This window comes from Ascaphus truei, unplaced genomic scaffold (assembly GCF_040206685.1).
Source record: "Ascaphus truei isolate aAscTru1 unplaced genomic scaffold, aAscTru1.hap1 HAP1_SCAFFOLD_385, whole genome shotgun sequence".
In the NCBI taxonomy this organism is placed as follows: Eukaryota; Metazoa; Chordata; class Amphibia; order Anura; family Ascaphidae; genus Ascaphus; species Ascaphus truei.
Window position 1 is genome coordinate 177427 of NW_027456715.1, and position 11336 is coordinate 188762.

An 11336-nucleotide genomic window follows, 5' to 3' on the forward strand; every position below is an offset into this window, starting at 1 on the left:
CCGGGGCCTGCGCCCCACACCGGGGCCTGCGCCCCACATCGGGGCCTGCACCCCACACCGGGGCCTGCGCCCCACACCGGGGCCTGCGCCCCACACCGGGGCCTGCGCCCCATACCGGGGCCTGCGCCCCACACCGGGGCCTGCACCCCATACCGGGGCCTGCGCCTCATACCGGGGTCTGCGCCCCATACCGGGGCCTGCGCCCCATACCGGGGCCTGCACCCCATCCCGGGGCCTGCGCCTCATACCGGGGCCTGCACCCCATCCCGGGGCCTGCACCCTATACCGGGGCCTGCACCCCATACCGGGCGGGGCCTGCGCCCCACACACCGGGGCCTGCGCCCCATACCGGGGCCTGCGCCCCATCCCGGGGCCTCCACACTATACCGGGGCCTGCACCCCACACCGGGGCCTGCGCCCCACACACTGGGGCCTGCGCCCCACACACTGGGGCCTGCGCCCCATACCGGGGCCTGCACCCCATACCGGGAGAATGGAAACAAAAGAAAACAGCGCACAACGCCAAATAGTGAAGCAAATTCAACAATATATTATAGAATTAAAAAGGGGGTAATATATCTGCGTACATGAAAAAAGTTGGTAAAAGGCATGTAGTGTGTATCACACTGTTTACCACTCGGCAGCTGTTAACTGTAGAATCGGGTGCTTGCTTCCCTCTGCTGCTGCAGCTCAGTTGATTCTGGGGCAGGACGTCAGTCTTTTCACTCCCAAGGGGATTTCCCTTCATGCAGCCAGGTTCAGCAGCTGGTACTGGGGCTCGGTGAAATCGCTCCTGCTTCCTGGCCGATATGAAGCTGCTCCTGTACCTCGGCAGGTGTATCCTCTGCACAGAGGTTAAAACGCAGCTTGCTGGGGTGCCCTCAGCGTGCCACGATGCAGCAGTGGTGGATTCAATAGGGAAGTTTGAACAGTCTTACAAAGTCTCTCACAAGTGTCCAAAACAGCACACAGGATGAAATAAAAACAGGACAGGCCAATACATAGACAAAGGCCAATGTAAGCAGATATAAGGCAATAGAATGTTACATCCAACTAGTTTCGTAGAATTGACTACGTAGAATTCCCTGAAGAAGTAGTTAATTCTACGAAACTAGTTGGATGTAACATTCTATTGCCTTATATCTGCTTACATTGGCCTTTGTCTATGTATTGGCCTGTCCTGTTTTTATTTCATCCTGTGTGCTGTTTTGGACACTTGTGAGAGACTTTGTAAGACTGTTCAAACTTCCCTATTGAATCCACCACTGCTGTGTAGACAGTGACGTCATTACACAGCGTCCCGCGACGGAGCGGCATCGTGGCACGCTGAGGGCACCCCAGCAAGCTGCGTTTTAACCTCTGTGCAGAGGATACACCTGCCGAGGTACAGGAGCAGCTTCATATCAGCCAGGAAGCAGGAGCGATTTCACTGAGCCCCAGTACCAGCTGCTGAACCTGGCTGCATGAAGGGAAATCCCCTTGGGAGTGAAAAGACTGACGTCCTGCCCCAGAATCAACTGAGCTGCAGCAGCAGAGGGAAGCAAGCACCTGAATCTACAGCTAACAGCTGCCGAGTGGTAAACAGTGTGATACACACTACATGCCTTTTACCAACTTTTTTCATGTACGCAGATATATTACCCCCTTTTTAATTCTATAATATATTGTTGAATTTGCTTCACTATTTGGCGTTGTGCGCTGTTTTCTTTTGTTTCCCTTCTCTTAGTGTGTGTGGGGTGCTGAGCCACCCCTGCGTTTACAGCTGCAGACGCCATTATCCCCAACACGGTTATGTGGCACTTATTATTTAATGTATAATTATCTCACTGTGGGAGTTGTGGTTTAATTTTTTATAAATTTTTATCACTAAATTGATGGTATAGTCACTGCACTGTATATATATATACATTTAAACTTTATAGGTAGTTAGGTAGTAGCGCACAGTTTTGTTTTTTATGTTTACCCCATACCAGGGCCTGCGCCCCATACCGGGGCCTGCGCCCTATACCGGGGCCTGCACCTCATACCGGGGCCTGCACCCCATACCGGGGCCTGCACCTCATACCGGGGCCTGCACCCCATACCGGGGCCTGCACCTCATACCGGGGCCTGCACCCCATACCGGGGCCTGCGCCCTATACCGGGGCCTGCACCTCATACTGGGGCCTGCACCTCATACCGGGGCCTGCACCCTATACCGGGGCCTGCGCCCCATACCGGGGCCTGCACCCCATACCGGGGCCTGCACCTCATACCGGGGCCTGCACCCCATACCGGGGCCTGCACCTCATACCAGGGCCTGCGCACCATACCGGGGCCTGCACCTCATACCGGGGCCTGCACCCCATACCGGGGCCTGCGCCCCATACCGGGGCCTGCGCCCTATACCGGGGCCTGCGCCCCATACCGGGGCCTGCGCCCCATACCGGGGCCTGCACCTCATACCGGGGCCTGCACCCCATACCGGGGCCTGCACCTCATACCGGGGCCTGCACCCCATGCCGGGGCCTGCGCCCCATACCGGGGCCTGCGCCCCATACCGGGGCCTGCGCCCCATACCGGGGCCTGCACCCTATACCGGGGCCTGCACCCCATACCGGGGCCTGCGCATCTGTCTATAATAACGGCCGCTGCATCTGTATATAACTATATATATATATATTCTTTCTTTTCAGGGGACGCAGATAATATGGAGGACTCCAGTCAGGAGAGCTGTGGGGGACGCTTATTGACGAGGTCTGTATACTCTGGGTCCTGTGTATACAGGTGGGAGGAGGTCCCCTGACAGTGACGAGTGTTTATAAGGGGTTCCCCTCACTCATTACCTGTGAGAAAACATCAGCTCTGACACTTCATTCACTGCCATCACTCCCCCCTCTCACTCACCCTCTCACTCCCTCACTCACCCTCTCACTCCCTCACTCACCCTCTCACTCCCTCACTCACCCTCTCACTCCCTCACTCCCTCCCACTCACCCTCTCACTCCCTCACTCACCCTCTCACTCCCTCACTCACCCTCTCACTCACTCACTCACCCTCTCACTCCCTCACTCACCCTCTCACTCCCTCACTCACTCACCCTCTCACTCCCTCACTCACCCTCTCACTCCCTCACTCACTCACCCTCTCACTTCCTCACTCCCTCTCACTCACCCTCACTCCCTCACTCACTCTCCCTCTCACTCACTCACCCTCTCACTCCCTCACTCACCCTCTCACTCACCCTCTCACTCCCACTCACTCTCTCCCCCCCTCTCTCTCCCCCTCTCTCTCTCTCCCTCTCCGTAGATCAGATTTATCTGCACCCAGAGACCCCGCGATCCGAAAAGGCCTCCGGTGTTTAGAGGAATGAGTCCAGCTGCAGGGGTGGTATTCAGCACCCAGTCCTAACTTTCAGCGGTGTGCTCTGACGGCAGCTTCCGGCGTCACCGGCGGCGCATCACCTCCCCACACAACGCGTTTCGTGCCGGATTGACACTTCATCAGGGGTGGCAGCTGGACTCATTCCTCTAAACACCGGAGGCCTTTTCGGATCGCGGGGTCTCTGGGTGCAGAGCCCGACCCCCTGTGGGTGCAGAGCCCGACCCCCTGTGGGTGCAGAGCCCGACCCCCTGTGGGTGCAGAGCCCGACCCCCTGTGGGTGCAGAGCCCGACCCCCTGTGGGTGCAGAGCCCGACCCCCTGTGGGTGCAGAGCCCGACCCCCTGTGGGTGCAGAGCGCGACCCCCTGTGGGTGCAGAGCCCGACCCCCTGTGGGTGCAGAGCGCGACCCCCTGTGGGTGCAGAGCCCGACCCCCTGTGGGTGCAGATCAATCCGATCTACCTCTTAATGCGAGCGTTAGATGCTCTAATTTTGACACATAAATTATATTTTGTTACTAATTTACTTTTTGTTTTCTCTTTTTGCGCCCTTTTTGTGCGTTTGTGCGTTTGTGCGTTTGTGCGTTTGTGCGTTTGTGCGTTTGTGCGTCCGGATTTGCCCCGCTGATCACGGGAGAATGGGAGCAGCAGCGAGGATTACACTTATTTAGGAGAGAGAAATTAAAGGGACAGCGCACACTATTTTTTATATAACCAATTTCCTCCTCTCTCTCCTCTTCTCTCCTCCTCTCTTTCTCTCTCTCCTCCTCTCTTTCTCTCTCTCTCGCTCCCCCTCCCCCTCTCTCTTTCTCTCCTACTCCTATTAACTTCTCTTTTTCTGGATGTTTTACGTAATTTTCAGGCCTCTGCCCATCAAGACCCTGAAACCTACAGACTGGGAATCTCACCTGCGGGATGGTGAGTGTATATATGTGTCTTCCCACTGCTGGATGAAGTCTCCCCAGTGATCTCCCAGGTCCTGCGGTTACAGCCTCTCTTCTCCACGTCGCTCCCACACATTCCCTCATCCCATCCTCCCCAGCCCGTGTCTCCCCACTGCTGGATGAAGCCTCCCCAGTGATCTCCCAGGTCCTGCGGTTACAGCCTCTCTTCTCCACGTCGCTCCCACACATTCCCTCATCCCATCCTCCCCAGCCCGTGTCTCCCCACTGCTGGATGAAGCCTCCCCAGTGATCTCCCAGGTCCTGCGGTTACAGCCTCTCTTCTCCACGTCGCTCCCACACATTCCCTCATCCCATCCTCTCCAGCCCGTGTCTCCCCACTGCTGGATGAAGCCTCCCCAGTGATCCCCCAGGTCCTGCGGTTTCAGCCTCTCTTCTCCACGTCGCTCCCACACATTCCCTCATCCCATCCTCCCCAGCCCGTGTCTCCCCACTGCTGGATGAAGCCTCCCCAGTGATCTCCCAGGTCCTGCGGTTACAGCCTCTCTTCTCCACGTCGCTCCCACACATTCCCTCATCCCATCCTCCCCAGCCCGTGTCTCCCCACTGCTGGATGAAGCCTCCCCAGTGATCTCCCAGGTCCTGCGGTTACAGCCTCTCTTCTCCACGTCGCTCCCACACATTCCCTCATCCCATCCTCCCCAGCCCGTGTCTCCCCACTGCTGGATGAAGTCTCCCCAGTGATCCCCCAGGTCCTGCGGTTACAGTCTCTCTTCTCCACGTCGCTCCCACACATTCCCTCATCCCATCCTCCCCAGCCCGTGTCTCCCCACTGCTGGATGAAGTGTCCCCAGTGATCTCCCAGGTCCTGCGGTTACAGCCTCTCTTCTCCACGTCGCTCCCACACATTCCCTCATCCCATCCTCCCCAGCCCGTGTCTCCCCACTGCTGGATGAAGTCTCCCCAGTGATCTCCCAGGTCCTGTGGTTACAGCCTCTCTTCTCCACGTCGCTCCCACACATTCCCTCACCCCATCCTCCCCAGCCCGTGTCTCCCCACTGCTGGATGAAGTCTCCCCAGTGATCCCCCAGGTCCTGCGGTTACAGCCTCTCTTCTCCACGTCGCTCCCACACATTCCCTCATCCCATCCTCTCCAGCCCGTGTCTCCCCACTGCTGGATGAAGTCTCCCCAGTGATCCCCCATGTCCTGCGGTTACAGCCTCTCTTCTCCACGTCGCTCCCACACATTCCCTCATCCCATCCTCTCCAGCCCGTGTCTCCCCACTGCTGGATGAAGCCTCCCCAGTGATCTCCCAGGTCCTGCGGTTACAGCCTCTCTTCTCCACGTCGCTCCCACACATTCCCTCATCCCATCCTCCCCAGCCCGTGTCTCCCCACTGCTGGATGAAGTCTCCCCAGTGATCCCCCAGGTCCTGCGGTTACAGTCTCTCTTCTCCACGTCGCTCCCACACATTCCCTCATCCCATCCTCCCCAGCCCGTGTCTCCCCACTGCTGGATGAAGTCTCCCCAGTGATCTCCCAGGTCCTGCGGTTACAGCCTCTCTTCTCCACGTCGCTCCCACACATTCCCTCATCCCATCCTCCCCAGCCCGTGTCTCCCCACTGCTGGATGAAGCCTCCCCAGTGATCTCCCAGGTCCTGTGGTTACAGCCTCTCTTCTCCACGTCGCTCCCACACATTCCCTCATCCCATCCTCCCCAGCCCGTGTCTCCCCACTGCTGGATGAAGTCTCCCCAGTGATCTCCCAGGTCCTGCGGTTACAGCCTCTCTCCTCCACGTCGCTCCCGCACATTCCCTTATCCCGTCATCTCCAGCCCGTGTCTCCCCACTGCTGGATGAAGTCTCCCCAGTGATCTCCCAGGTCCTGTGGTTACAGCCTCTCTTCTCCACGTCGCTCCCACACACTCCCTCACCCCATCCTCTCCAGCCCGTGTCTCCCCACTGCTGGATGAAGTCTCCCCAGTGATCTCCCAGGTCCTGCGGTTACAGCCTCTCTCCTCCACGTCGCTCCCGCACATTCCCTCATCCCGTCCTCTCCAGCCCATGTCTCCCCACTGCTGGATGAAGCCTCCCCAGTGATCTCCCAGGTCCTGCGGTTACAGCCTCTCTTATCCACGTCGCTCCCACACATTCCCTCATCCCATCCTCCCCAGCCCGTGTCTCCCCACTGCTGGATGAAGCCTCCCCAGTGATCTCCCAGGTCCTGCGGTTACAGCCTCTCTTCTCCACGTCGCTCCCACACATTCCCTCATCCCATCCTCCCCAGCCCGTGTCTCCCCACTGCTGGATGAAGTCTCCCCAGTGATCCCCCAGGTCCTGCGGTTACAGCCTCTCTCCTCCACGTCGCTCCCGCACATTCCCTCATCCCATCCTCCCCAGCCCGTGTCTCCTCACTGCTGGATGAATCTCCCCAGTGATCCCCCAGGTCCTGCGGTTACAGCCTCTCTTCTCCACGTCGTTCCCACACATTCCCTCATCCCATCCTCTCCAGCCCGTGTCTCCCCACTGCTGGATGAAGCCTCCCCAGTGATCTCCCAGGTCCTGCGGTTACAGCCTCTTCTCCACGTCGCTCCCACACATTCCCTCATCCCATCCTCCCCAGCCCGTGTCTCCCCACTGCTGGATGAAGTCTCCCCAGTGATCCCCCAGGTCCTGCGGTTACAGCCTCTTCTCCACGTCGCTCCCACACATTCCCTCATCCCATCCTCCCCAGCCCGTGTCTCCCCACTGCTGGATGAAGTCTCCCCAGTGATCTCCCAGGTCCTGCGGTTACAGCCTCTCTTCTCCACGTCGCTCCCACACACTCCCTCATCCCATCCCCCCCAGCCCGTGTCTCCCCACTGCTGGATGAAGCCTCCCCAGTGATCCCCCAGGTCCTGCGGTTACAGCCTCTCTTCTCCACGTCGCTCCCACACATTCCCTCATCCCATCCTCTCCAGCCTGTGTCTCCCCACTGCTGGATGAAGTCTCCCCAGTGATCTCCCAGGTCCTGCGGTTACAGCCTCTCTTCTCCACGTCGCTCCCGCACATTCCCTCATCCCATCCTCCCCAGCCCGTGTCTCCCCACTGCTGGATGAAGCCTCCCCAGTGATCTCCCAGGTCCTGCGGTTACAGCCTCTCTTCTCCACGTCGCTCCCACACACTCCCTCATCCCATCCCCCCCAGCCCGTGTCTCCCCACTGCTGGATGAAGCCTCCCCAGTGATCTCCCAGGTCCTGCGGTTACAGCCTCTCTTCTCCACGTCGCTCCCACACACTCCCTCATCCCATCCTCCCCAGCCCGTGTCTCCCCACTGCTGGATGAAGCCTCCCCAGTGATCTCCCAGGTCCTGCGGTTACAGCCTCTCTTCTCCACGTCGCTCCCACACATTCCCTCATCCCATCCTCTCCAACCCGTGTCTCCCCACTGCTGGATGAAGTCTCCCCAGTGATCTCCCAGGTCCTGCGGTTACAGCCTCTCTTCTCCACGTCGCTCCCACACATTCCCTCATCCCATCCTCCCCAGCCCGTGTCTCCCCACTGCTGGATGAAGTCTCCCCAGTGATCTCCCAGGTCCTGCGGTTACAGCCTCTCTTCTCCACACACCAGATACGCTCCCACACATTCCCTCATCCTCCCCAGCCCGTGTCTCCCCACTGCTGGATGAAGCCTCCCCAGTGATCCCCCAGGTCCTGCGGTTACAGCCTCTCTTCTCCACGTCGCTCCCACACATTCCCTCATCCCATCCTCCCCAGCCCGTGTCTCCCCACTGCTGGATGAAGTCTCCCCAGTGATCCCCCAGGTCCTGCGGTTACAGCCTCTCTTCTCCACGTCGCTCCCACACATTCCCTCATCCCATCCTCCCCAGCCCGTGTCTCTCCACTGCTGGATGAAGCCTCCCCAGTGATCCCCCAGGTCCTGCGGTTACAGCCTCTCTTCTCCACGTCGCTCCCACACATTCCCTCATCCCATCCTCCCCAGCCCGTGTCTCCCCACTGCTGGATGAAGCCTCCCCAGTGATCTCCCAGGTCCTGCGGTTACAGCCTCTCTTCTCCACGTCGCTCCCACACATTCCCTCATCCCATCCTCCCCAGCCCGTGTCTCCCCACTGCTGGATGAAGTCTCCCCAGTGATCTCCCAGGTCCTGCGGTTACAGCCTCTCTTCTCCACGTCGCTCCCACACATTCCCTCATCCCATCCTCCCCAGCCCGTGTCTCCCCACTGCTGGATGAAGTCTCCCCAGTGATCTCCCAGGTCCTGCAGTTACAGCCTCTCTTCTCCATGTCACTCCCACACATTCCCTCATGCCATCCTCCCCAGCCCATGTCTCCCCACTGCTGGATGAAGCCTCCCCAGTGATCTCCCAGGTCCTGCGGTTACAGCCTCTCTTCTCCACGTCGCTCCCACACATTCCCTCATCCCATCCTCTCCAGCCCGTGTCTCCCCACTGCTGGATGAAGTCTCCCCAGTGATCTCCCAGGTCCTGCGGTTACAGCCTCTCTTCTCCACGTCGCTCCCACACATTCCCTCATCCCATCCCCCCCAGCCCGTGTCTCCCCACTGCTGGATGAAGTCTCCCCAGTGATCTCCCAGGTCCTGCGGTTACAGCCTCTCTTCTCCACGTCGCTCCCACACATTCCCTCATCCCATCCTCTCCAGCCCGTGTCTCCCCACTGCTGGATGAAGTCTCCCCAGTGATCTCCCAGGTACTGCGGTTACAGCCTCTCTTCTCCACGTCGCTCCCGCACATTCCCTCATCCCATCCTCTCCAGCCCGTGTCTCCCCACTGCTGGATGAAGTCTCCCCAGTGATCCCCCAGGTCCTGCGGTTACAGCCTCTCTTCTCCACGTCGCTCCCACACATTCCCTCATCCCATCCTCTCCAGCCCGTGTCTCCCCACTGCTGGATGAAGTCTCCCCAGTGATCCCCCAGGTCCTGCGGTTACAGCCTCTCTTCTCCACGTCGCTCCCACACATTCCCTCATCCCATCCTCTCCAGCCCGTGTCTCCCCACTGCTGGATGAAGTCTCCCCAGTGATCCCCCAGGTCCTGCGGTTATACAATACATGAAACAGAACACATCCATCTTTGCCGGTTCTGCATTTTTACGCACACTTCCCTTCTCTCTATCAGAGCCTCTGTATCAAACGTATCGTCAGACTGTTATCTGCAAGGAGATAAGGAGACAGACTGTCAATCGCAACAGCAGCTTTACCAGCAATGACTCGTCACAGGACAGTCCCCTCTCCTCCGTAGGGTCCCCAAGGCAGGGACGAAGATCAACCGCCCCCCACAATACTCTGTGGCAGGAACTGCCAGCGGTGAGGGAGAGCGGAATGCTGGAGAGTATGAGTAACGAGCAGAGAAAGATGCAGGAGGTCAGTGTCCCTCTCCCCCCCACCCCCCGCAGGGTGACACAGTGACACAGACAGAAGGGAGCTATGAGTCTGTCCCCCCCACCCCCCGCAGGGTGACACAGTGACACAGACAGAAGGGAGCTATGAGTCTGTCCCCCCCACCCCCCGCAGGGTGACACAGTGACACAGACAGAAGGGAGCTATGAGCCTGTCCCTCCCCCCGCAGGGTGACACAGTGACACAGACAGAAGGGAGCTATGAGCCTGTCCCTCCCCCCGCAGGGTGACACAGTGACACAGACAGAAGGGAGCTATGAGCCTGTCCCTCCCCCCGCAGGGTGACACAGTGACACAGACAGAAGGGAGCTATGAGCCTGTCCCTCCCCCCGCAGGGTGACACAGTGACACAGACAGAAGGGAGCTATGAGCCTGTCCCTCCCCCCGCAGGGTGACACAGTGACACAGACAGAAGGGAGCTATGAGCCTGTCCCTCCCCCCGCAGGGTGACACAGTGACACAGACAGAAGGGAGCTATGAGTCTGTCCCTCCCCCCGCAGGGTGACACAGTGACACAGACAGAAGGGAGCTATGAGCCTGTCCCTCCCCCCGCAGGGTGACACCGTGACACAGACAGAAGGGAGCTATGAGACTGTCCCTCCCCCCGCAGGGTGACACAGTGACACAGACAGAAGGGAGCTATGAGTCTGTCCCTCCCCCGCAGGGTGACACAGTGACACAAACAGAAGGGAGCTATGAGCCTGTCCCTACCCCCGCAGGGTGACACACTGACACAGACAGAAGGGAGCTATGACTCTGTCCCTCCCCCCGCAGGATGACACAGTGACACAGACAGAAGGGAGCTATGAGCCTGTTCCTCCCCCCGCAGGGTGACACCGTGACACAGACAGAAGGGAGCTATGAGACTGTCCCTCCCCCCGCAGGGTGACACAGTGACACAGACAGAAGGGAGCTATGAGTCTGTCCCTCCCCCGCAGGGTGACACAGTGACACAGACAGAAGGGAGCTATGAGCCTGTCCCTCCCCCCGCAGGGTGACACAGTGACACAGACAGAAGGGAGCTATGAGCCTGTCCCTCCCCCCGCAGGGTGACACAGTGACACAGACAGAAGGGAGCTATGAGCCTGTCCCTCCCCCCGCAGGGTGACACAGTGACACAGACAGAAGGGAGCTATGAGACTGTCCCTCCCCCCGCAGGGTGACACAGACAGAAGGGAGCTATGAGACTGTCCCTCCCCCGCAGTGTGACACAGTGACAAAGACAGAAGGGAGCTATGAGCCTGTCCCTCCCCCCGCAGGGTGACACAGTGATACAGACAGAAGGGAGCTATGAGTCTGTCCCTCCCCCCCGCAGGGTGACACAGTGACACAGACAGAAGGGAGCTATGAGACTGTCCCTCCCCCCCGCAGGGTGACACAGTGACACAGACAGACTGGAGCTATGAGTCTATCCCTCCCCCGCAGGTTGACACAGGCAGAAGGGAGCTATGAGTCTGTCCCTCCCCCGCAGGGTGACACAGTGACACAGGCAGAAGGGAGCTATGAGTCTGTCCCTCCCCCCGCAGGGTGACACAGTGACACAGACAGAAGGGAGCTATGAGCCTGTCCCTCCCCCCCGCAGGGTGACACAGTGACACAGACAGAAGGGAGCTATGAGACTGTCCCTCCCCCCGCAGGGTGACACAGTGACACAGACAGGAGG

At 59.2% G+C, this 11336-nt stretch overlaps 1 protein-coding gene across 1 annotated transcript in view; it reads left to right on the forward strand.

Moving 5' to 3' along the window:
* LOC142483886 (uncharacterized) overlaps positions 1–9683 on the forward strand; it is a 49573-nt gene extending 39890 nt beyond the window's left edge. The window contains exons 4-6 of the mRNA XM_075583816.1: positions 2676–2736; positions 4223–4278; positions 9394–9683. Of these exons, the coding sequence (XP_075439931.1) occupies positions 2676–2736; positions 4223–4278; positions 9394–9683 (407 nt within the window). The remainder of the gene's footprint in view (positions 1–2675; positions 2737–4222; positions 4279–9393) is intronic.
* The last annotated feature ends 1653 nt before the right edge of the window (positions 9684–11336 follow it).